General features: G+C 35.3%; 1 protein-coding gene across 1 annotated transcript in view; it reads right to left on the bottom strand.

Annotated features, from left to right (window-relative positions):
- Positions 1-27,310, bottom strand: part of LOC124520577 (probable ATP-dependent RNA helicase DDX60) — a 98,802-nt gene extending 71,492 nt beyond the window's left edge. The window contains exons 1-12 of the mRNA XM_047091550.1: positions 27,155-27,310; positions 26,953-27,022; positions 25,849-26,038; positions 24,442-24,783; positions 22,315-22,431; positions 19,858-20,019; positions 17,197-17,358; positions 9,637-9,778; positions 8,517-8,672; positions 5,297-5,402; positions 4,234-4,349; positions 2,582-2,742 (exon numbers count right to left, since the gene is read on the bottom strand). Coding sequence (XP_046947506.1) covers positions 2,582-2,742; positions 4,234-4,349; positions 5,297-5,402; positions 8,517-8,672; positions 9,637-9,778; positions 17,197-17,358; positions 19,858-20,019; positions 22,315-22,431; positions 24,442-24,783; positions 25,849-26,038; positions 26,953-27,022; positions 27,155-27,158 — 1,728 coding nt within the window. The 5' untranslated portion in view covers positions 27,159-27,310. The remainder of the gene's footprint in view (positions 1-2,581; positions 2,743-4,233; positions 4,350-5,296; positions 5,403-8,516; positions 8,673-9,636; positions 9,779-17,196; positions 17,359-19,857; positions 20,020-22,314; positions 22,432-24,441; positions 24,784-25,848; positions 26,039-26,952; positions 27,023-27,154) is intronic.
- Between the last annotated feature and the right edge of the window lie 638 nt (positions 27,311-27,948).

Here is a 27,948-nt window from a genome sequence, read left to right on the forward strand (position 1 = left end):
CCTGTAATGGATTAAATACAATATGGACCCACTTTACTATACTTTCACCAACCCAATTTATTAATCTGCAAAAAACAAATTGGAGACTTATAGGGGCACCTGGGTGGCTCAGTCAGTTAAGCAACCGACTTCAGCTCAGATCATGACGATCTAAGGGTTCATGAGTTTCAGCCCCGCGTCGGGCTCTGTGCTGACAGCTGAGAGCCTGGAGCCTGGTTCGGATTATGTGTCTCCCTCTCTCTGCCCCTTCCCTGCTCTTGTGTTCTCTCTCTCTCTTCTCTCTCTCAAAAATAAATAAATATTTTTAAAAATTCAAATTAGAGAATGTATTGACAAGAAAATTCTGATAAACCTCCCACTACTCAGGTTAGTCATGAAACTAATATCTAAACTTTGCCTATAATAAAGTCAATATTAGTTGCCACACTTCTCAATACTTAATTCTAATCAATATTATTTGAGGTGTCCCAATGTTTTCACCTACCAAGTGGGTTAACTCAGCATGGTTCTTTCTCAATAAGAGTGACCTTTGGCCTTTTGCCATACACAATGCTTATTATATCTTGAATATGCAGACTTACTGAACAGTTGCTACAAAAGCATATTTACACAATGTTGAGGGTGTTTAGTCCCAATGAGAGAATTTATTTAATTACTAATGACATAAAAGAAAAAAATGGGATTTTTTTCCAGTCTTCATATCTTACAGTATGTAATAAGAATTTTTGCAAACTCTCTACTTTATAACATCTCTCAAAAAAACAAAACAAAAAACACAGAACCTTCTTGCTAGCCCTAAATGAGAGAGAAAAAGTCGTAATTGGATGATCTCACTAACAATAAAATTGGCTATGAAAATAAAAACTCTTCTATAGTCTGTTTTCATTTCCTATGATATATACCCAGAAGTGGATTATTGCTAAGAACAATGCCAAGGCACTTACCCCATTTTCTTCTAGGAGTTTCATGGTTTTAGGTCTTTTATTCAAGTCTTTATTTTGAGTTGATTTTTGTGCATGTTATATGGTAGGAGTCTACTTTCATTCTTTTGCAGGCAGATGTCCAATTTTCCCAGCACCATTTATTAAACTGTCTTTCCCCCCATTATATATTCTTGCCTCTTTTTTCTTGAAACAACCATATATGTGTGGGTTTCTTTCTGGGCTCTCTATTCTGTTCTATTGATCTATGTGTCTGTTTTTGTGCCAATATCATGCTGTTTTGTAGTATATCTTGTGTATATATTGTGATACTTCCAGGTTTGTTCTTTTTTCAAAATTACTTTGACTATTTGCGGTCTTTTATGGTTCCATACAAATTTTAGGATTATTTGTTCTAGTTCTGTGAAAAATGTTGTTGGTAGTTTGATAGGGAATGCATTAAATCTGTATATTGTTTTGAGTAGTATGGACATTCTGACAACAATGATTCTTCTAATAGAAGAGCATGGAGTATCTTTCCATTTTTTTTGTCGCTTTCAATTTCTTTCATTGATGTTTTATAGTTTTCAGAGCACAGGTGTTTTACTTCCTTGGTAAAATTTATGTCTAGATATTTTGATGCAATTATAAATGAAATATTAATATTAGTATTAGTATTAGTGTGCATTCAGCCATTCTATGTCTTTTGATTGGAGAATTTACGCCATTTATATTTAAATTAACTGTTAATAGGTATTGACTTACTATTGCCACTAATTTTTTTCTGACTTTATTCTTCTCTTCTCTTTTTCTCTTCCTTTGTGATTTGATAGTTTTCTCTAGAACAATGCTTATAGTCCTCTTTCCCTGTTTTTAAAGTATGCAAATCAGCCTCTTTCGGAGAAAGATAGGGAATGAGCAGTTTGGTATGCTGCCTCTGTGCTGAGCCCTGGGGAGATAGCCAGGCTAAAGTCTTGTGGGTCTTGTGGATGCAAGCTTTGTTGGCATTTCAAAGCTAGATGTTTTAGGGAGGCTCATTCCTCAGGTGGAACTAAAATGTTGGGGTGCTAGACCCAAAATTTTGGTCCCAATCCTTTCCTCCTGAGGGAAAAACTGAAGACTTGTGAGTTCTCTCCCAATTGTGTCTCTGCACCAGTGGTGGAGTTTTTGGTGACAATGTGTCTCAGCCTCTTCTACCTGTTTCATTGTGGGTTTTTTCTCATTTGTTCAATGTGTAGGAGTTCTTTCTCTAGTTTCTGGATTGTCTTCATGGAGAATCCTTCTGTATGTCTCTGTAAATTCATTATGTCTATAGGAGGAGGTGACTTCAGGAAATTCCTATATTGCCATCATAGACCAGAACTCCCAAAGAACTATATTTTTAATTTTACTTCAACATTTCTAAATCCAAGCCTTTAGTAACTTAATATCTTATATTCTTTTCCAAATACATATATATATTTTATTATGCACAGTGGATCACATATAACCTTTTATATGGAGGTTAGACTTTCTTAGCAAATAAATAATAAATAATCCAACGATCATATATAAAAAGAAAAAGCATAGCATGGAAAGAAACTACCAAAGGAATTGAACAAATATCAACTTAAGAAAAGGAAAAAAAATGTTTTAAATATGATAGAATTAATAGAACCTACATGTGCCTTTTTGTTCTTGGGTATACTGAAATTACTCTTTGGCTTGACAGCTTGAGTTACAACAACTTTTGGAGAGACTGATTCTAATGAGCTTCCATAAAATCGTTGAAAAACATGATACTTCTGCACAGACCTAAGAAAACGAGGATCTCTAGATTTTTCTGAAAAAGAAAAGACTTGAAATGTAAAACTATTATTTTTTTTTCAATAACATTCTCACTAATTCTTCATACCATCCCATGCACACATGTACTTTTTAGTTTGGAATAGTAATTTAGTCTGATTTACTTTTGTTAAAGAGGGAATCTTAAGTCAGGCTAAATCTTGTCTATGGAGTAAATCCTTACTTTATTTAAAGGACAGAAGTGACAAAACACTCTTTCACTGTCTACTTCCCAAAGCAAATATTAGGATGCTACAAAGAATGACAGATTCTAGGTATTACCTCTGTTATGTGCCCTGTGAATGAGTTTAAGAAGAAGGTAGGGGCAAAATCTAGAATATATCCATCTTAGATATTCTGGCTTCTGGCATCACTTGATAGGAAAATCCTTACTCCAACCATAGCTGCAGAGCCAACAGGTTAGCAACTGAAGAATACTTTCACTATGGAAAAATCCAATGACACAGGAAATCCCAACAATCAAGGTATGACTTGCTCCCACACCCAAAACAAACTACAATTTAGACAATAATTAAGCTGGTTAATTTTTCTGTGTCTATATCTACATATATCAAATTAAACCACTTTGAAGGATATTAATGGTTAATCTAAAAGACCCCCCCACATCTTTCAGGATCTTAGTAGCCATTTATAAACGCAGACTGACAAGTATTTCATATGAGTGAGCTTACTATGCACACTCCTCAATTCTTCTGTAAGTTTTGTCAACTTGAAGAAGGGTGGAGGTTAAGCATCAGGATAGACAAAAGTGAGATGAAGACAAGGGAACCAATAAGACAAGATCCCTAATTCGATCTCTATGGATCTACTGTTAGTGATTTCATGGGCCTCTTTTTGCAGTTCTAACCGTCCTCAGCAGGAAGGTACATAAAATGCTAGAACTTGGTACACGTAATCAACTGGGTGATGTAAAAGCAGCTGAAATTGCTTGAAAGACTATGGCCTTGGTGTTTTGAACTTCAAGGAATACACAGGCATTTTAACTATAAACCATATTTCTTTAAAACAGCTTCTAATTTTTATGGGGACAAATGCAGGATTGGTTCCCTTCCTAGGACATCTGCATACCTGTGTACGTATGACTATCAGTAAACGAAGTGGGACTTCTTCATTACCATCTTTACTGTCATACATCTAAATACCTTGTAGACTATCATTATTCAAGAAATATAACTTATAGGGTGCCTGGGTAGCTCAGTCAGTTAAGTGTCTGACTCTTGATTTCAGCTCAGGTCATGATCTCACACTTGTGAAATCGAACCCTGAGTCTGCTTAAGATTCTCTCTCTGCCTCTCACTCTGTCTTTCTCCCAGTTGCGTGCACATGCATATGAGCTCTCTCTCAAAAAAAATTAAAGAAAAAAAAAGAAGTATAACTGTGGCTCCTAACCTGATAATTTTTCATTACAAAATAAAAAGCAGAGACTGAAATTGATTTTAATTTATTTCACCAGAGTCACAGTACTCACCATCAAATTGACACTTTGTCCTGTCATAATCATCACTAAGCGGTCTGTGAGAATGCCAATGCACAAGTTCATCAAATTCCTTTTGTTTAACCAGTGAAGTTACAACAGGATCATCGCTATGATACAAAAAGAAATATATGCATATTTTAAATTTCATGCTTCCAAACAGAACACAGCACAGATTTCATTTTTTTAGATTTCATTTTTTAATATTTTTAAAAAATCACAGCCACCTTTCCTCTTTCTGTAAGATGATGTGGGTGTTAGAATCCAAAAAGCAGTTTATTAGGTGCCTAAGAACCCAGAATCTAGCCAACATGTCTAACAGTACCATCAACATCAACAAATATTCATTATTGATCCATTAATTAAAAACATCCAGCTGGAGTACTTTTTAAAAAATGTTTATTTATTTATTTTGAGAGAGAAAAAGAGAGCTGCACATGTGCACATGCATTGGCAGGGGAAGGCAGAGAGAGGGAGATAAAGAATCCCAAGCAGACTCTGCACAGCCCGCATAGCCAGTTGCAAGGCTTGATCTCACCAACTGTGAGATCATGATCTGAGCCAAAGTCAGGAGTCAAACACTTGACCAACTGGGCCACCCAGGCAACCCCAGCTGGAGTAATTTTACTCTAAGATTAAAACCATGTTGATTTGGGGGCACCTGGGTGTCTCAGTGTGACTGACTTCAGCTCAGGTCATGATCTCGTGGTTCGTGAGTTCAAGCCCTGCGTTGGGCTCTGTGCTGATGGCACAGAGCCTGGACTCTGCTTCGGATCCTGTGACTCCCTCTTTCTCTGCCCCTTCCCTGTTCATGCTCTGTCTCTCTTTCTCTCTCAAAAAGAAATAAACATTAAAAAAAATTTTTTTAAACCATGTTGATTTTAACCTAGTTAAGATCAAAGACACTGTTAAATTTGCTATTAAACTCATTTGGTATTACAAACACATATTGCATCTAATATATTCCATTTAATCTGTTGCACTTCATAGAATTGCGACATTTGTTGTAAATCATTTGTCCACCCAATCATTTATTGAGACATTTTTGTTCTTATACCTCTTTAAGAAAGGCAAATCTTTCAAAATGTCACCAACAAACTTATCAACCAATTCACATGACATTGGAATAAAACCCAAGTTAGGAATATTTTCCTTGGAAGTATCTGTAAAGAAGTAAAAAAAAAAAATTAAGACATTGTAAAATGTGAAACTTTCATACAGGAATATTATACATTATTTTGTAAAGTTTTACATTAAAAACCATTTTTCATTGATTTTATTTACATTTATCAATTCCAGACCTTCCCATACAGCTATTACCCACATTAAAACATTTTGGAACATAGCAGAGTATAACGAAATAGGCAGCATTTAGGCACATAGGTAAGTAAGTAGAAAAATACCTGTGTCCTCTTTATTCCTTTTATTTTCCCCCATTATAAGGAATTTGAATATGGAACTCTTACTCAGATATCTACCCTATAAATACTTTTAAGAAAATGAAATAAAAAAGAAGTTAGGGGAAATGAAATTTGGTATCATTACAGTATTTTCTTACATGCTCTTTGATATCCATGTATAGATATATATGTGTATATGTATTTCTATATATACACATAAACTTGATAGATACCGTACATAACACACATATATCCTATATATAATATTTCTAATAAATGCTTTTTTATTACTATCTGGTTCATAATTCTAGGTAAGCTGCTATTGCTGTGCCTGTTAATCCCTTGGTGTTCACTGTTCTGTGTTTGCCTGACATCTTCATCCTCCAAGTCTCTGCCAGAGCACTTTTCTTCTTACAGCCATGTGAAGAAGGCCAGAGGTGCTGAGTCTCCACTGCCCCAGAGATAACCCTCAGCCAAAAACATGACAAGAATTTCACAGTAAATGCCCCAGTCTCTTCAGGTGAGACATCTCTGAGGTGGTTTGTACACCATTCTAAGATTCTCAGTGAAATCTACCTGTAGTTACCCACAGTGGAAACCAGTAGCCTGTCCTACATTGGTTTTGTTCTCTTCCCGATCTTACCTAACCACTTCCTTATTTGCTCTTCCTGGGATCAATAAATTACTTGCACTCAATAGTCTGTGTCTGGTGAGGGGTGCCTGGGTAGCTCAGTTGGTTGAGCGTCTGACTTCAGCTCAGGTCATGATCCCACAGTTCATGGGTTTGAGTCCTGCTTTGGGCTCTCTGCTGACAGCTCAGATCCTGGAGCCTTCTTTGGACTCTTTGTCTCCTGCTCTCTCTGCCCCTTCCCCACACGCACTCTGTTTCTCTCTCTCTTGAAAATAATAAACACTTAAAAATTTTTTTTAAAATTTTAAGTCTTAGGGCGCCTGGGTGGCTTGGTCGGTTAAGCGTCCGACTTCAGCTCAGGTCATGATCTCATGGTCCGTGGGTTCGAGCCCCGCGTCGGGCTCTGTGCTGACAGCTCAGAGCCTGGAGCCTGTTTCAGATTCTGTGTCTCCCTCTGTCTCTGCCCCTCCCCTGTTCATGCTCTGTCTCTCTCTGTCTCAAAAATAAATAAACGTTAAAAAAAATTTTTTTAAAAAATAAAAAATAAAATTTTAAGTCTTGGTGAAACTCATCTGGATATAAAAGTATATATATTCTTCCCCCATATTTGGAAATATATCAACACATCCCAAATTCCCATTAGCTTTCCTTCTCATATTCCTTAGGGGGACATTTTATTCTTCCTGAAATTCAATCGTATGGAAACATCTTCTGTGATGCTATGATGATGGATAAATTCATTTTTGTATTTCTTACAATGGTGAATTATTTCTTCATTCTTAAATGATATTTTAAGAATTATATGTAATTTCACTATATTCTGATTTCTATCATTGTTATAGGGTAGTGTATCATAGACTAATTTTTGTTCTTTAACTCTTGTTAAGATATTTATTTTTTTGTATTCTACAGCGTTACTATATTGTATCCAGTGTGTGTTTTTATCTATGAGTGTATACGTGCTTATGTTTAATTTAGCCCACTTAGGATTCATCATACATCCTTATATGTGCAATTCTTGTCTTTCATCAATCCAGGCAATACCCAGCCACGATCTCCTCAAATATTGTCTAACCCACATTGGTTCATTCTTTCCTTGTGAATCTCCAAATGAATGAAAGGCTTGACTTCTTCATTATATCTTCTTTTTTGACATATCTTTTTTTATTGTTTCATCTCTTATTTCTTTTTTTTTCTTAAGTTCTTTTCAGCTTTATTGAGATGTAGCTGACATATAATATTGTATAAGCTTAAGGTATATAACATGGTCATCTCTATTTTGAAGTGTAATTCTTTTGATCTATTTCTAGTTCACACATTCTCTTTAGCAATATCCAATCAGCTTTTTAACCTATCCATTGACAATATTTTCATTTCTACAACTTTGGTTACTTTATTTCTCATGTTTCAAATTTCATATTTTATTTTTTTAAGCATTTTAAGTATGTATATAGTATATTCTACTTTCGATAATTACAAAATTATTCTAGTTCCATAGCTTATTGTTTCTCTTAGCAGTTTATTTCCTCTGTTGTTTTATAAATTTGTATTTGTACTCAGATTTGTCAGAGTATGAGTAAAACATGTATCCTGTAAAACCAGGCCTTATGATGTTTTTCCCTTACAGAGAATGTACCAGATTCTTCTGATCACCTTATTTATCTGGCTTAGTGTTATCTTGACCCTACTTACAATGTAATTGAAACCACAGATTCTTGGGAAGATGGACTTATAATTAAAAATTATCAGAGTAATTCATTTTGAATTACCCAGAGATCAGCCTCTCCCTTTATTTTTGACTCCTGGAATTTCCCTTCTATTTTTTTGAGTTTAGCTGTGATAATACAAAAAGATGTTTAGTGTGTCTGACCAGCATTTCAATTGTTTCCCGAAAGAGATTTTTCACCTGATTTATACCGCCATATTGATAGAAATGAAACTCACATATAACTGGCATTTTTTTAACTGGCAACAATTAGTTACGAGCAAAACATACATATATATATATATATGTGTGTGTGTATATATATGTGCGTGTATATATATGTGTGTGTGTATATATATATGTATACATATGTATCATTGGGGTTATATATATAACCCCAATGATACAGTGAGAGGTAACTTATTATTAAAATGCATAGTGCCAGAAAATAATTTAGACCTGTAGCATTTAGTTAGTGGTGCACTCAAAACATTTTCAGAGACTTGAACTGTCATTTCAAATTAATTTATAGATTTATTACCTTTGATTGGTGATGGACTCTTTTCAAGAAAAGAAAGTTTTGTTGTTCTCAGAGGAAATGGCTTTCCAACAGAAAACTTTCTGACCAACTTTGACACAGTATTCCAGAGATGTTCATAATCCTTCATAATGACATCTCCCAAATTCAAATGTAGGCCTATATAATATTTAAAAGTACTAAACATTAAAAGTCATCCCTATATATAGAGAAGCACACATTTTTACTAAATTCATAGAGTTCTGAAATATTTCTCAAACAGTGAAATTTTCAGTGAGTTCCACACGATACCTAAATGAATATGGTCCCTAATGTGACTATAGATTTTCAAATTATCTTGTTTTCCTATTTGATAGCTAAGTATTAAGATTGCAACTGTCTTAACTAACAATAACTGTGGATATCAATTTTATAAGGTTAAAAAAGGTTATGCCACATATAACTTCTACAACCAATAAAACTGACCAAAGCTCATTTTTCAGAGATGAGAAAATTTGTAGAGGGTTGCTAAACTTAAATGCAGTTAACTCATTCCAATGTTTGCTATGTGTAGGAACCAAATTCTAGAGGTCAAATAAGTTTCAATAATGTACAATGGGCTATAGCTCTCTTAAAACATGTTTTTTTTTTTCCCTTTTGGCTATTAAGAAACAGCAAAAAATTATTCTAAGAAAATAATTCAAAGAAAGAAAAATAAATTTTAATTTTTTATTTTTTTCCAAATATATAAATCAGCTTTATCTTTGGGAAAAAATTAAAATTCCCTAAATATCTCATAGTAATACATTGATTATATTAATTAAAGTAAATATTTTTTAAATGTTATGCATATATTTAAATGAAAAATTCAACTGTTAAAATGATCCAGAAATGCTAAATACCCAAACACATATTTTTTCTAAGAATACTTGTGGAGTATATTAAGTTAAAATTTTTAAAAATATAACATTCACTCTGATTGCAACTAAATAAAACTTATATACATGTATAAACAAAGATTGGGAGGAAAATAATTGTTATGTTATATGTTGGACATATAGGAAAATTATTTTGAAATTTTAAGTTCTTTATAATGTTTATCTCTGGGTGAAAGTACAGTTATTATAATATATTAAGATGGTACCTTCAACATTTTCATTTTCATAGTAAAAAGCAATATTCTTCAACAAAAGCTCATCACTTAAGTCGCAAAGGTGAATTAAATTCAGATTCCAAAATTCAAAAATGTTTATATTACTTAGGATGAAATATTCACACCACTTTTTCTGAAAATTAGAAATAAAACCAAGTCACTGACAATTGCTATACTAGCAATAAACTATTATACAACTTCAAACACATCAATAATCCAATGAAAGACAAGTTGGCAAGATTCCTCCAATTCTTATTAATGTAAGACCTTTTGAGCTGGATAATGATGAATGCTTTATATCTAAAAAGACTGGATCATAAAATAAAACCAAACTGACCAAAAAATTAATTCAACATCATTCCTTATTCTGAATCACAGAAACCTGTGTTGGACTCAATACAATTTTTTTCCTCACACTAATGCACAGATATAGTTCCAATGCTACAGAAATACTTCTGCTTTCAAATGCGCCTCTGTTCTTTACTGAGGTTTTAATGTTTTCCGGTTTTACTTTCAGGTCAAAAGAGGATTTAAAATATGGCATTTGTTCAGGGGAAGATGCTGAATCCTCAAACTCAAAGATTCCGCTCCATCTACTTTGGTGTGCTCTTGTGGAGTTTATGACAGTGAGGTTATCTTCATGTCTAACACAGGCAGAATGTCTTCACTGGCCACACTTAGTTCAGAGCTGAGTAGACATGAGTAGACAACCTCAGCGAGTGAAAGCCAGTCATCTTTTCAGCCAATGATAGCTTTTGGGGAATAAAGTTCAGTAGGGGGAAAACCGAGTGTTCTCTGCTCCACAATCCCTCAATGATAAAACCAAACACTTTCCGAACATGAACAATTTATTTATCTATGTTGATGTGGAAACTGACCCCAGAAGTATCCAATAGAAACGTAACATGGGCAAGCAGCATATATCTCATTCTAAATTTTCTAGAAGTCACATTTAAAAAAAAAAAGCAAAATTAATTTATTGATCTAACATGACATATCCAAAATGTTATCATTTCAATGTGTAATCCATGTAAAAATATCAACAGAATAGTTTATGTGTTTTTCATACTAAATTCTTTTGAAATCTGGTGTTTCTTTTAAACTTAGAGCACACCTCGGGGCGCCTGGGTGGCGCAGTCGGTTAAGCGTCCGACTTCAGCCAGGTCACGATCTCGCGGTCCGTGAGTTCGAGCCCTGCGTCAGGCTCTGGGCTGATGGCTCAGAGCCTGGAGGCTGTTTCCGATTCTGTGTCTCCCTCTCTCTCTGCCCCTCCCCCGTTCATGCTCTGTCTCTCTCTGTCCCAAAAATAAATAAAACGTTGAAAAAAAGAAAAAAAAATTAAGCTTAGAGCACACCTCAATTCAGACTACCCACATTTCAAATGCTCAATATCCACTTGTGGCTATGGGCTACTGCTTTGAAAACCTAGTTTTGACCAAATAAGTTAGGGAGACTGCCCAAGGTTCATGAGAAATCATAAATATCAAAGTAGGAGCCTCCTGCCTATAGTGTAATTTAAACAATAATAAAATACTAAAAAGACCTCCACAGAGCCATAGAGCAGTGGTTCTCAAACTTCAGCATAAGCCTCACATGGAAAGATTTTCAGATAAAACACAGATTACTAGGCATCATCCCCAGAGATTGATTCAGTAGGTTTGGGGTAGAGCCTAAGAATTTGCATTTCTAAGAAGTTCCCAGGTGATGCTGATGCTGTTGGTCAAGGGAACCATACTTGGAAAACCACTGTCATGTAAGGTTCTCTCCACCTAATCCTTTCACAAAATACTACTAAGTACACAGTAACGTGTGAAAATAGTATAGCAAATATTCCTCATTTTATACACTTCCTACAAGAGGTGCCTCCATGTGGTCTCCAAGTGTCCAGATGTGAGTAAATATTAAACTCTCCCTTCAGTTTGCTTAGCTGCTTTCTCCAGAGGTCTCAGAACATGCCTTTCTTTGTGAACATTTCAGAGGCTACCTGAATTTACACTTCCAGTCACTGGGTGCTACCAAAATGAAGCATGGAGAATAGAAAGGAACAGAGGGATGCTTGACTGTGGGATAATCAGTTGTTTCCCCGCATTAAGAAAGCAGAGGATGGTGGGAAGGGCACAGATTTGGAGGCTGGAGAGAAATGAAGTTAGCTCCAACTCGATCACTCAGTTGTGCTAATGGGCCACTTAACCTTTCTGAGCCCAAGTTTTTCATTTGTAAAATGAAGATATAAGAGTAGTAGTAATATACGTTAATAGGCTAGGCAAAGTACACACATAAATCTGGTGCAAAATAACTGGTAGCTATTCCTATCTTGCCCAGCAGTCCATGCCATCCTAATTAAAGAATGATGGTTTCTATCAGCTACAACCACAATGTCCTGCAGAGCCATCTTAGAACATTCCACAATTTAGACAGACTTTATAATATCCTTTTCACCTAATGACCATTGTCCATAAAGAAAATTGCTTATAAAACTCTATAAATGAGGGGCACCTGGGTGGCTCAGTCGGATATGTATCCAACACTTGATTTCGGCTCAGGTCATGATATCACTTGAGATCGAGTTCCCTGTGGGGCTGTGCGCTGACAGCGTGGAACCTTCTTGGGATTCTCTCTCTCTCTCTCTCTCTCTCAAAATAAATATATAAACATTTAAAACTTACTTAGAGAAAATTCCCCAATGGGATTTGGGATATAGGAAAATATTTTTCCCCAAAGCATCAGCAGAACCACATGATATTGTGTTCACCACAACACAAAACCTTGTAACACTTCTGTTAGAACAGTTGTAAATGCCCATAAATACAAACCTAGATAAACAATCATGAATATTTGTTTCTTAACTTTAATTGTTGGTCCTACATCCCTATTATGCTATTTCAATAAATATAATCTAAGCACTACAAAGTAAAATCCAATTACTTCCTAGTCACACTCAGATCAATTCCCTTCATGAGCCGCCACTGCACCTCCCATGCCAGACTTTGACAGGAGTGTTACCTAAGTGTCATCCTCATTTCAGTAAAAAAAAAAAAAAAAAGTGCCTACCACTCAGTATGGCTGTCTCCAGTTATACCTCACTCTTTAGTATTCTATACAGGCAATAGTCCCAGATCTCTTATATAGAGATTAAATGGTCAAATGGCCATGGATTGGCCTCTAGTTGGTTCCATGGAATTCCTAGAGTACTGAAATATAGTCTTCAAATTTAGAGGGTTTTTTTCCATGTCATTTCCCACTTAAATCCCCTCATCTGGCTTCTGAGAACTCTGTGAAGAATCACAGGTTCTCCTTCCCTCTCGATCAACTACCATGACTCATTTAGAGCATACAGGAACTTTTAGATGCCCTTCCCTCAGGAAGCATAGGGAAGATTTCCCACACTTTCATGCCTAGACAACACACTGCATTTTCCAGACAAGTTCCCTGGCATACATAGCCACAGGTATCCTAGGTGAGGCTAGCTTTCTCCCAGTCTTTTTCCTGGGAACTAAATCACAGCTTCTTTTTATACACAGACCCCTGAAACTTTAGGAAGATTCTATCATGCCCTTCCCACCCCACTTATGGTGATTCTATTCATTTATTCCCCAACTCTCTCCCCCTCCCCAACTCATGGACACTTTATGAGGGAGATGTAGTGGGGGCAGAAGATGGTAATTTTCTTTTTCAATAATATTTGTTATACATAGACCAACAATTATTATTTTTCCCCAATCCCTAAAGAATCCCTAACTACATTTCAGAGTTATATCAACCTGTATACAAGGAAGCTGGGGTCTTCATCCACCAACTCCTCATCTGTCATTGGTGGAAGGCATGAGAAACATTAATACCCCAGCATTTCAGATCAAGAAAACAAAACCTTCAGGCAGAGAGTTGCACTTACAGTAAGAGGGAAAAATAGGTAAGTGGGAGACATAGATAAGGAAACAACAATAGCATCTGCCACACTCCCTGATGAATACTTCCTCACTCCCACCTGTTGACCCATGCCTTTAACTTTGTCTAATGATCATTCACAATTCTTTATTGATCATATCAGGACGTCCAGTTCTACGTTCCTCTACTTTCTCCTTATCCAATAGAGTCCATTTGGTCTGTCTCCAGGAAACTTTGTTTCCTAGTCTATCATTTTTACTACCTTCTTGCAAAGATACTAAAGTCTCTTTTCCTTTTTTATTTTCCATCAAACTGTATAGATCCACTAATAGCATTTTTGTGCCTAAATTATCTTGTCCCTTTTTTCCATACCATCCAATTAGTTGCTTTCCTTGTGCCTATGGCCATGTTGTTGCGACTACAGAAAAAGAAAATCATACAATAATACAAAGTGATGCCACTATAATTGTTTTGTCAAAAACTTCAAATAAGCATTCAAAAGTGCTAGGCAGGACAGAATGGTTTCTCTGTTTCTCAGTACAGTTTACTCCCCTAAGTTCCCCAATAAATATTTCCAAAATATTTCCTGGTTCTAAACTTCTGGGCTTGCTTCCTTACCACAACATTCAGCATATGACTTTGTCTCCTACTTCACAAAGAAAATTGAACCAGCACATAGGAACAAAGTTATCCTACAACTTCTATCACAGCCAATGTTGCACTGTTCTTTCTTTATTGTCTCCTACAAAAATGGCAATATTGCTCCCTCTGTATAAGAATATACTCTAGATCCTATCCCCTCTCACCTTATTTTCCTTGTATTTTCATCCTATTCTCTTAATTTTATGATCAGCATTTAAACATGCTCTGTCTTTGCCATTTTAAAAACATTCCTAATAGAAACACTTTCCTATCCCATTTTATCCTGTGTCACTTTCCTTAATCTCAACCTGTTACATGTAAACTTATTTTCACCTTTATTTTCTCCTTTCTACTCACCACTGAACCCACTCTACCACAGATTTTTGCTTCTAGGCTCTCCATTAATATGTCTCTTCATTAAAATCAACAGTGAGTCCTATGTCATTAAACCCAAAGTAGTATTTTTGGTCCTCAACCTCCATAGCATTTGGTACTATTAACCACAACCACCTTTTGAAAATCCCAGTTCCTTTGACCTTCACAACAATCTATTGTCTTAGCTTTCTGCTCTATTCATCTAAGCAGCTCCTTCTCAGTGTCTTTTGCTAGTGTCAATCTATCCCTAACCATTTAATATTGGAGTATCTCAGGTCTCTGTCCTAGGCCCTCTTGTCTTTCCCAAAATAATTTTATCCACCACCATGGCATTAATTAACATCCATAGGCTAGTGATTCCCAATTCTTTACCACCAACTTACTCCACTCCACTAAGCTCCAAACCAGTATTTCAAATTGTTTACTAGATATCTCCATTTGGATATTTCACTGGCATCATAAACTCAATATTCCCAAAACTGAATTCATAATCTTTCTTCGCAATTATACTTCATACAATGATATTGTCCCCACAAAAGCTCTAGCCAGAGATCTAGAGTCATTTGACTCCTCCCTTTTCCCCATGCCCACATTAAACTTAAGTTTATACTTTAAACAATTCTTGAAATTGCCTACTGCTATTCATCCCTACTTACCATTTCCTTAGTCCTTAATATCATTAGCATATATATCAACTGAGGTAACAATCACCCAAATGGTTTCCCCAAATCCACTTTTACCTCTACAATGAACTCTCTGCACTGCAAGCCAAAGAAATTTTTTTTTAATGTTTTGTTTTGTGACAGAGAGAGAGCATGAGCAGGGGAAGGGCAGAGAGAGGGAGACACAGAATCAGAAGCAGGCTCCAGGCTCTGAGGTTTCAGCACAGCGTCCCACGCAGGGCTCTAATTCACAGACTGTGAGATCATGCCGAGCTGAAGTCAGACGCCTAACCGACTGAGCCACCCAGGCGCCCAGAAGAAATTGTTTTTTAATGAAAGTGCCATTCATCTCCTTGCAATCATTCAGTTGGTTCTCATTGTGCTTATGATCAAGTTAAATCTCCACATTCTCTTCACAGGACCTATACAGACCTATGTGATTTGCCTCTTACCCATCTCTTCAGCTTTATCACTTTCTCTTTCTATTCTAGTTCTACAAGTTGTATTCCAGTTCCTTGATCATGCCATTGTCAGGATGATCCCGCATGCTGTTTCATCTCCTAGAATCCAGTGTCCTTCCTCTCACCAACTTGCCAATCCCTACTCATCCTTCAATATTTGCATTACTTCACATCTCTTCAATTCTTGGAAGAAGCCATCCTTTTCTAACTGAACTGAGACTTTTTATCATCAGACTCTAAAGTATCCTGTAATTCTTCCTTCATATTAATTTTAAAAAATCAGTATCTGTCTTCCTGCAAAATGTAGCTCTATGAAAGTGGTAGGATGAGATGGGTAAATATAGTCTTATTTTTCTCACTGTATCCCCATTGATTCACACAATGCATATACATTAGATAAATATTTTGGGGCTAGCTTACTAATTGATTGGTTCTAAAATATTTTTCTTGAATATTTTGACTAAAAGTGTCAAGATTCTCTAAAATTTTCCATTTAGGGGCGCCTGGGTGGCTCAGTTGGTTGAATGTCCAACTTTGGCTCAGGTTATGATCCCATGGTTTGTGAGTTTGAGCCCCACATTGGGCTCTGTGCTGACAGCTCGGAGCCTGGAGCTGCTTTGGATTCTGTGTCTTCCTCTCTCTCTGCCCCTCCCTTGCTTGCAGTCTGTCTCTCTCTCAAAAATAAATACACATTAAAAAAAATTTTTTTTAAATTTTCCATTTAAATTGATCCACTAATCCCACTTCTGGGCATGAAGTCTAAGTCAACATCCCCAAATCAAAGGAAAAGGCTTACACTCAAAAACCAGGAGAATAGCAGCAGCATTTATAACAATTAAAACCCTCTTAATATTCCACAATATAAGAATGGGTGAGTAAACCATGGTACATCCATTACAAAAATAGTGGCCACTAAAAAATTATGCTAACCAAGAGTATGAAAGAAAACTTCTAAAAATATGTGAGAAGAAAATGTCATATATGAATATGAATATATATATTCATTCCAATGTCTCAAACAATAACAAAAAATAACAGAAAGACTTATTCATTTAAAATTAAGAGAATAAACCAAAATATTAATAGTTATTGACTTGAATAGTGGGTACCTGGGTAATTTTTTCTTTTGTTTTTGCTATTTTCCTACAGTCTACAAATATTCTCTAAGTAATATCTGTAATGGACAAAAATAACTATTACATTTGTATCTTTAATTCCTCTCAAGAGCAGAATACAATGGTTACCAATCTCACATAATTAATAACACAAAAACCTGATCTTGACAGAAACTGGAAGAAGGAAAATAGAGAGTTTTTTCCTTAGGCTGGATATATAGCATGCTGTTTGTTATTATTACCAAACAGAGTTGTTGAAATTAGCAAGAAAATGACTTGGGCCATTAAACCTTTAAAGTCCCCAAAGGGCTGCCATTATTCCCTTTTAAATCTGTTTTGAAGGTGACTGTGGTTTCTTTATATCACACAATTGAAACAAAAAATAAACAAACTAATACAGAGCATATTTACCATTTTCAAGAAAGTCTGAATGTTCTTAGCCCAATGGGAAGTGATGAATCTAGCACGGGCCCTTTGAGAAAGAGGTGAGTGGAGTAGAAAAACCACACTGAGACAATGCAGTTTACACAAATCTTCCATTTCTTGCATCATGTCTAAGCAATTACTTTCCACCTGAATAAAATAAAGAAGGCAAACTAGAGACCACCAGGCTATGAATTGCATGTAGTACCACAACAGTCAGCAGCCACATTTTCCTGTGTAGGAATCACACTTTATTACATTCTTAATTCTATGTTTTTGAGTTTTTTTCTTCATACATAAATTTGAATGCATATAAAATACAGAATTCAGGTAAGGGGACAGGGAACTGCCAGCTGAAGAGCAGTTTACATAAAGCATTCTTTAGTATTTTTAGTGAAGCCTAACTTTAGGTGAGCTGGTCCAGCGTCTAAAGAAGCCATGATCCCACAGGGCTTTGCACTGATGGAGCCATACTTTAAATGCCCTATTCTGTCTAAAGCATCATACTTTAAATTTTTTTCATCTTTTTATTTATTTTTGAGAGAGAGAGACAGAGTGAGCGAGGAGGGGCAGAGAGAGAGAGGGAGACACAGAATCTGAAGCAGGCTCCAAGCTCTGAACTCTCAGCACAGAGCCTGATGTGGGGCTCCAACCCTCAAGCCATGAGATCACGACTCAGCCGAAGTTGGATGCTCAACTGACTGAGCCACCCAGGTGCCCCTAAAGCATCAACTTTAAATTTTTTTCAATGTTTATTTATTTTTGAGACAGAGAGAGACAGAGCGTGAGCAGGGGAGGGGCAGAGAGAGGGAGACACAGAATCTGAAACAGGCTCCAGACTCTGAGTTATCACCACAGAGCCCAACACGGGGCTCGAACCCACAAACCGTGAGATCATGACCTGAGCTGAAGTTGGACGCTTAACCGACTAGCCACTCAGGAGCCACTAAAGCACCATACTTGAAAAGTTACACTGAGGGGCGCCTGGGTGGTGCAGTCGGTTGGGCGTCCGACTTCAGCCAGGTCACGATCTCGTGGTCCGTGAGTTCGAGCCCCGCGTCAGGCTCTGGGCTGATGGCTCAGAGCCTGGAGCCTGTTTCCGATTCTGTGTCTCCCTCTCTCTCTGCCCCTCCCCCGTTCATGCTCTATCTCTCTCTGTCCCAAAAATAAATAAAAACGTTGAAAAAAAATAAAAATAAAAAAAAATAAAAGTTACACTGAACATTACCATAGTGAATAAACTAGGACACATCTAAAAAACTTACCCAATTAGAAAAAGTGTGAAGAAATGGGCATATTTAACATAATGGGACAAGGGTCTCCAAGCCATCTTCAAATGTTTGCAGGGTTGTCAGTAAAGCAAAATTAAGACTTATTTCAGAATGCCCCCAGAAGGCCAAGTAGTCTAATAGTTAAAGAAGTTCCAGAGATACACTCGGTCTGGTATCATTTTTGTGATAATAATTTAAAATGTCGTGCCTAATCATGTAAAAAATATTTTACTAAATATGTATTCAAGTAGATATTGGAAAACCAAATATAAAGGATGTTAGGTAAAATGCTGTAAGTCCTGTTCATTTCTCTGAGAGTGTACAAAAATGCTACAAAATGTTTCATTTTTCTTTAATAAAAACTTTCAAGCAAGAATGCCCTCGCAGTCAGGTTGTATATAAAATAATGTGTGTACACACATGTGTGTGTACATGTGCATATGTACACATATATATATAAGGAGGACTATTTACTGAAGAGCAAATCCATACTGGCCAGCAGAGTCTTAAGGGACTCTATCAACCATAAAGAAGTTTAACACCTTCGGTGGGGTGGGGGGGCGCACCTGGGTGGCTCAGTCCATTAAGCCTCCAACTTCGAATCAGGTCATGATCTCACAGTTAGTGAGTTTGAGCCCCTCATTGGGCTCTGTGCTGACAGCTCAGAGCCTGGAGCCTGCTTCAGATTCTGTGTCTCCCTCTCTCTCTGTGTATCCCCCACTTGCACCCTCTCTCTCTCTCTCTCTCCCCCTCTCTCAAAAATAAACATTAAAAAAACAGTTTTTAATAAATTAAAGTAAAATTTTAAAAAAGTTTAAGACCTTTAGTACTTCTCTAGCAAGGACGGCACTAAGACACTACAATGAGGATGTTCTTTCTAAAGACAGTTTGGTATTATGGAATTTGAACAAAACAGACATGGGTTCAATTCACACTGCTATTTAATTGAGGAATGTTTCCTGGACTATCTGAACCTCAGGTGTTCCCATATGTGAAGTGGGAATAACAATACCTCCCTTAAAATGCAGTTGTGAGTATATAAAGGCACAAGGCATAGAGCCCAGAACATGATAATGTAAGCTGTCACCATGTGCTAATTTCCTTTCTTATTCCTCCTTCTTCTGGATGATTGGACAAATGTGACTTGAATGGGTACTAAGAAGTACAAAAATCTGTATAGTAAAACACTAGATCATATAACAATATAATAGATATTTCCTGTAAACAAATTCCAGTTTTTCCCTCTTGGGGGGAAATTTATACGAATAAACTAGGGAAATAAATAAAATACCAAAAGGAAGAAAAGGCAGATAGAAATCAATGAAATTTCAAAAGTGGACAGCAATGAAGTTTCACAGGAAAGTTATAATAATCACACCTCTTGGATGTCAGTGTTCTGATCAGAGATAGTCTTGTTCCTGTTTTCTAAAAAGTGATGGTACATTCTCAAAGACAACGAGCATGAAGTAACGCAAAGAACACGCCGAATGTCAGATCCTTCTGGCCAGAGTTGCTTAAGCAGAGAAATAGTTTCACATGCCTGTCACAGAAGAAAACTGTAAACATCATGACATCTAAAAAAATATTTTTATTCAAGTGATCTTACCAGAAAAAATCATACAAAGATAGATATAGGGATTACATAAAACTATAAATATTTGTTAAAAACAATAAATAAAATTTTAAGATGAGAGTGCTCATATCTGTAATATACAGAGAAGTATTAAAAACTGAAAGACAAAAAAAAAGTGATATAATCCTTTTAGAAAGACAATTGATAAGACCTAAGTAAGCAATATATACACTTACCTTTTGACACATCAATTCCATTTTTAAAATCTACTCTGAAGGTATACCTCTAATAATACAAAATTGCACATACATATCATTAGTCATTACAGCATTTATATTTGTATAAATAAAAATATATAAAACATATTTAAATATAAATAAATATAAATTCCAGAGTAGGAAATTGGTTAAATAAATTACAGTATATCCACACAAGGGAGTGTTATGCAGCTATATAACATAATGAGACAGATTTTTAAAATCTCTTTAAAATGATTTCTAGAACATGCTAAATCTGCAAAGAAAGTCACTAAAGAATATCTACATTATGTGATCCTTTATTTAAGAAAGAAGAGGATATAAGAAAATACACACGTCTGCTTTTTTGTGCAAAAATTAATTAATTAATTTTTAAAAGGAAAGAAAAGAAAGAACACCAGAAGGATAAACCTGAAACTAAAGAGACAAGTTACCTACAGAAGTATTTGGAAGTGTGGTGAACAGTAGAAAATGGGATCAGAGTAGCAGGGATAAGAGTAAAGTGTCACTTTTTAGAGTATATCCTTTTGTATATCTCTGATTCTTAGAATCATAAGTATATTTCATATACCTTTCACATACCCTCCAAAATAAACAGGTTAATTTTTTAAAATCTGGATATGGTTGGGGTACCTGGGTGGCTCAGTTGGTTGAGTGTCCAACTTTGGCTCAGGTCACGATCTCACAGTTTGTGAGTTCAAGCCCCACGTCTGGTTCTGTGCTGACAGCTCAGAGCCTGGAGCCTGCTTCGGATTCTGTGTCTCCCTCTCTCTCTCTGCCCCTCCCCTGCTTGTGCTCTCTCTCTCTCAAAAATAAATAAACATTAATTTTTTTTTTTACTTTAAAGATCTGAATATGGGTGGGAGGGACCCAAAATGAAATACAAATATTAACCAACAAACCTACCTGTATTAATAATGAATAACATAACCAAACTGAATGGGGTGAGCAAGAAAAGAACTAACCTAAAAAACTTTGGAAAGCAGTATTTTAACATATTCTATGACTAAGGCTAAAAAGAACTGCACATAAATCCCGTAATCCACCTAGTGAATATGTTTCTCACATGATATGGTTAGCAATTCTAAAACTATATGTATATATTAGAATTGATGAAAAATAAGTAAATATATTGTATGTAATGAGAGAGCTGAATTTCTCACAGTTGGAGAAAGAAATTACAAATAAAGAAATGGGAGGGGTAAAATGAAGCATATGAAGTTGAACTGGAGTAAAAGTCATTGGTGTGAAAGCATGATATTTAAGATAGATGATAGATATATGCTAGATAGATACATAGATACATAGATAGATTTAAAAAAAACAGACAGATGTGTATGCATGGCTTATCATATATACATATATTTCCTAGCTGTGTCTGCTGAAAAGTCCTTATAGTAATGACATCCCAGTGGAAATGAACAAACATTAATTCCCAGATCTTGGCTTCTAAATTCTACTTTCCAATAAAAGCAACCAGAACTGCTTAGAGAAGTAGTTGATTTCAAGGCTGGGATAGAAAAAATACAAGATAAGAATGGTACATCTTGGTTTCAAAAAGTGTAAAACAGTGCTCAGAAAGACCAGGCTTGATGAGTTTGAAGATAAATATACATCCATGTAGCCATCACCACCATGTATATCATCATCAAGGTCATGAAAGACATCAAGGTCATGAAGGATAAGGAAACACTGAGAAACTACTACAGATTGGAGGAGACTAGATAGAAATAACTAAATGGATGTGGAGCCCTAGACAGAATCTTGGAACAGAAAAAGGACATTCATGGAAAAGTAAGTGAACCTCAAATAATGTCTGAAGCTTAGTTAATAGTATTACACTGATGTTAATTTCCTGGTTTTGAAAAATGCACCATGGTTACATAAGATGCTAACATTAGGGAAAGCTGAGTGAGAAGTCTATGGGAACTCAGTACTATTTTTGCAACTTTTTTTTATAACTAAAAAATTAGTTCAAATAAAAAGTTTTTAAAAGTTTCAGTACCTCGTCCATCATATTTTTCCATTTTAAATTTCCAAAAAGAGATTCTAGTGCTAAAATTCTACATTCTTGCAATTGTTTAATCAGGATTTTATAAGCATTCTCAATCTTCTTTTTATTCTGTAAAAGAAAAGCAAGTCACATAAATTGTCATAAATAAAATATCTAATCACTTTCCAACTACAGAAAATCATATATTGAAGATATAATTGTGAAAATATATTTCCAAGTTAAAAAAATTACACTAATGTAATTACAGATCATCAACAATACTTTTAAAGTCTGTCAAGCAGCACTATGTTGTCTTTGCTGAATTAATATTTGTCCGGGAACTTAGTGCATTTTATTTTTTAAAAAACTTTGTAAAAAGTATAATTAGCATAACATAAAATTCACATAAAGGGGACAATTCAATGGCTTTTGGTAAAGTTACAGAGTTGTGTAACCATCACCATAATCTAATTTTAGAACATTTCCAACATCTCAAAAAAAAAAAAAAGTGCGCCCATTTAATACATTATATTTTATTGTGAAAATTTTCAAACATACATTTAAATAAGCAATAGCATCATCTCCCCTCAGGTACCTATTATCCAGCCATTATCATCATATACTGTTTTTATTATTTATATTTTAGTTAGTTAATATACAGTGTAATACTGGCTTCAGAATTCAGTGATTCATCACTTATTACACTGAATTTTTATTTGCATTTCATATAGTCCTCAAATAGATAAGTGAAACAACCTCTTTAAAATGAGTACTCACTAACCTAGGAAACATATTATTATACTAGAAATAAAACCTAAAATTAAAAAAAAATTTTCTTTTTCAATTTTTGTAATGTTTATTTATTCTTGAGAGAGAGAGAGAGACAGAGAGACAGAGTGCGAGCAGGGGAGGGACAGAGAGAAGGAGACACAGAATCCGAAGTAGGCTCCAGGCTCTGAGCTATCAGCACAGAGCTCGGCGGGGCTCAAACTCATGAGTTTTGAGATCATGACCTGAACTGAAGTCAGTCACCCAACTGCTGAGCCCGCCAGGGACCTTTAAAAAAATCTTCTTAAGGACGGACTGGGAAGGATGTTTGTAGAGCACTCTTCAAGCTCAGATTCAGAAAATGTTTTCACAGAATGAAATGAGATCAATTGATTACAGTTCCTCTTCCCAATATAAAAATCAACTCCAGGGCTGATCCTACCCACAGCAGGCAACTAGAGTTGGAAATAGTTTAATGACTGGGATTCTAACTATAGCAAAACAAACTATCTTATCAGATTTCATGACAACCATCTGGATGTTTCCAAATAGCAGAAGGAGTATGACAGTATTGTCAAAGAGTAAAAAATGTTAATTGACTCACAAATTATTTTGATGAAATACAGAATTAATATCTCCATATGAGGATTCACTATAAGTAGTGAAAATTAACCAGAAACTAGATTCATTTATAAAATTAGTATTTTTAACTCCCCAAATTTCAATGTAGTAATTGTCAAATATACCAATGCAGCAAAATAACAAGATCAAGCAAAGGATTAAAATCTAAATACTCTGAAAATTCTATTAATGCCTTAATATTATGAAATAAGCATTTTGCTTATTTCCCATCCTCATCACCCTTCTCCATTGTTTTCTCATTAAAACTACCGTATTAACAAGTATTTCACCAGTATGTCTTAGCAACAGAGGCATGAGTTTTTACCTCCAAATGAGTGCATTTCTGACCTTCATTAACTTGGAGGCAGTATACCACACAGTAGTTACGCACATAAGGGCTAAAGTCAGACTGCTCCTTTTCAATCCATGCTTTATTATTCATTTACTATTGATAATGAGCAAATTACTTACTCAAGTATCTATTTCCTCATCTGCAAAACACGGATGATACTTACACCTAACTAAAGAGCTGTTGACAAGATTTAAAAAATGACTCATGAGAAGTACCAATCATTGTTGTTATTACAAGTTCTGAACATATGATTGCATTTGTATTATCATTATTGTTAATTTTCTATACCTCTCTGTGAAACCTATGATAATTTCCATAGAAGTGGTAGAAATAAAAGTCAAGTAACTTGGAAAATTCTGTAAAAGTCTAGAAGAAATTTATATTTAGATATCAATTACCTCTTTGAAAAAAGTTTGGTTCGTGTACGTGCTTGGCATAAGGTACGCATAAAGTCGAAGAATATTGGATGTTTGCCCTGAGGAAAGCACAACATTGACTTTGATTGACCAAGACTGAATAATTAAAAAGTTGAAAAGGTGCGTTTGCAGATGGTTCAGGCCTTCATCTGCAACCATCAGGTAATATGGGTAACTGTCTTCTAAGAAACTTTTCCATCCTTGTGACAAGCATCCAGAAAATTCTGTTTGAACATCAATGGTGGTATTATGCTGAAGATGAAGAATGAAAGCAGTTCTCAAAGGAAGAAGTTCAGGGAAGCTGAAATATGCATACTCAGCATCCTGTAAAATTGGAATAAAGTATATTTTTTTTGAAATTACCATTTCGTTGGTTTACACGTATCATTAAAGTCATTAGAAGAAAAGGTTCCGATACAGTTTTGTTCCGCGTTATAGTCAGACCTTGACTGTCATTTCACAAATATGTGCCATAAATCACAGTTTGGATTTAAATACAGGCGTCCCCATTAAGCAAGCACATAATGCTCAGGGTTTATCATACTTTCCCTTCGTAGTCTAATTCTTTTCCTCTCCAATTTCACTTCAAAAAGAAAAAGGAGAGAAAAAATATGCAAAAGCAAATGGCGGATATAAATTATCCAGAACAGGAAGCTGAGGTGAACCACTTGGAGAGGACGATCCCAATTTAGTGTGATTGTCCTGAAGCAGCAGAGGTTTTTCTCAACAGATCAAAATTAGTGCAGTAAACTGGACTGGAAACATGAGGTTAGAATACCGGCTCTGTATTCAAAACATCACTTGCAAGAAGTCAGCAATGTTTAAAAATCTAACAATAGTGTTGACTGCAAAATGACTGAACAGACACATTCCAAAACCCTTAAGGGTAATACCTTGGTTACCTTCAGGGATAGGATAAGGAAAGGGTGGTAGTGGTTATACTTCTGTATTTGATACTGTTAATATTTTATTAATTATATTCATAATCAGAAAAGGAAGACCAAATACCTTCCCTCAGAGGTATTTACTATGGAACAAAGAATAAATGAAGTAGTATCAATGAGTTTGACATTTTTCCAGGCTCAAAGAAACTGACTACAGAGTTCTGAAAACAGAAGCGCTTCTCCGAGTTGGAAAAGTTGAATCCAACTGAGCTTCTGTAGAGACTACTCATCCTCCTTCATGAGCGTGTGTGTCTTTATATAAAGTTTAATGGTTGCAAATAAAATATAACCTTAAATGTGGTAACTTCTGAATACGGGGACTATGGGTATTTTTTCTGTTCTTCCCTTTAAACTATGAATTCTTATAGATGTATTTAACATGTTAATAAGAAAAAAATATAAAATAGTAAGGAATTTTAGGTTTAGGTCTTAAATCACATGTTACCTTGAAGAAAACTATGGCAAATTGTCCTCCTTTACTGATAAGATCCATAAGATAGCATTCAATTACATAAAAGAAGTGGAGCTGCTGCCCCTGCTTTAATGATTTCTCACATATGCATGTAGCAAGTAATGAATCGCCATCAATCAGAAAAAATTCAGATTCAACAAAATCATTGAATAAACTGGAATGTCTAAAATGAAAACAGTTAAAACAAAAATTACATATTGATTAAATAAGGCCCCCAAAAGACAGTAGCATTGTCATTATTCTCCCATTATCACTATCATCAGTAGGTGAATTTGCCAAGGAATTATTTTATGTCCGTCTCTACGCTAAGACTTTTCAAATATATCCATATGTATGACTATCCCTCACAGGAAGAAGGTGGGATCATTCCCATTCTATAGACATAGAAAAAGAGGCTCAAAGAGACAGAGCAAATGATGTAAAACCGCATGGCAGAATCTGGATTGGAATCGGGAATTTAACACCTCTATTCTGAATATAGACCTGTGTTAAATTTCCTTCCTGTTTAATCAATACTATTTCTTTATAAAACAATAGGTTCATTGATAGCTGTGTACAAATAATGCAAGACAAAACTGTTTCCATTCACTATCAAACAGCTCTCAAAGTTCTATGTTAAACAATCATATATGTATTTATATATGCATGTGCATATATAATTGTATATATAATATACTATAATATATATACTGAGATAGATACACATTACTTTCATGTCAAATAGATATACAGGAAATATGGTATCCAAATGTACACCTCTTTTTTAATTTATTTATTTAAATTCAAGTTAGTTAACATACAGTGTAGTACTGGTTTCAGAAGTAGAACCCCGTGATTCATCTCTCACATAGGATACCTGGTGCTCCTAAAAGTGCCCTCCTTAATGCCCATTAATGCCTTAATCCCTCCATTTAGCCCATCCCCCCACCAGCAACCCTCAGTTTGTTCTCTGTATTTAAGAATCTCTTGTTCTTTGCCTCCCTGTCTCTTTTTATCTTATTTTTCTCTCCTTTCCCCTATGTTCATTTGTTTTGTGTCTTAAACTCCACATAGTGAAATCTTTATTACAATACTCACTTGGCTTTTGGCAATGCACTCATAATTAACTGTGACATTTTTTCTAAAAACATCATGTGTTCTTCTAAACCTAAAAAATAAATTATTTACTTATTATTTGAAAAAGAAGAAATAACAATAAAGTTATGTTAATTCTATTAAATCCATGTAGCTTAAAGAATCGTTATTTTGTAATTTATAAATATTTTAAATTGAAAATTACCCATTCTTGCTGCTCTCTGGACCTCGAACCTGAACTGGAAAACATTAAATATAGCAAATTTCCTTTACTTTGGTACCTCTAAGTGGCAGTTATTAATGAAAATGACAGACCTACAAAGAAAGAAGAAAAATTAGAAATTCATTTATTCCATCAGCAAATAGTATTAAATGACTACTGTGTGTTAAGCAAAACATCAGGCAATGGGAATATATGAACAAAGAGCAACATGCTGTTAGTTCTCATGGAGCTTAAAATCCATCAGGAAAGACAAATATTAATCAGATAATCATATGGACAATGGAAAATTTAAGCTGTGACAAAGAGGATAGAGGAAGCATCCTAATGAAGTAATGCTTGAGTTGATTTCTGAAGGATGAAACAAAATTTAATTAAATACAGGGATGGGGGGAGTAGCATTCCAGGCAGAAAAGACCGTGTACAAAAAATACCAGAAAACACCACGTACAAAAGTCTTGTGTCATGAATGAGCGTGGGTGGTTCTAGATCCAGAACAGAAGTCAACGAGGTTGGAATGGAGAGAGTGAGGAAAGAGTTAGCTGTACTAGAGGGTTACAGAAATATAAGAGCAGGCAGAGCCTTTGAGGGCATGTTTTCATCCTAAAATCCACTGACGGACTTTAAGCACGTAGTGTTATGAGCGGCTTTACATTTTGAAAGATTACTCTGGCTGCAGTAGAGAGAATAGATAAGATGGGATCAAAGTTCCTGTTAGTAAAGCAGAGAGAAAACCACAGTTCAGAAGGGTAATGAGAGTAGTTTGATGCAATACAGTT

The sequence above is a fragment of the Lynx rufus genome, unplaced genomic scaffold (genome assembly GCF_022079265.1).
Source record: "Lynx rufus isolate CCGP_SWC_20201006 ecotype Redwood Valley unplaced genomic scaffold, mLynRuf1.p SCAF_3, whole genome shotgun sequence".
Taxonomy (NCBI): Eukaryota; Metazoa; Chordata; class Mammalia; order Carnivora; family Felidae; genus Lynx; species Lynx rufus.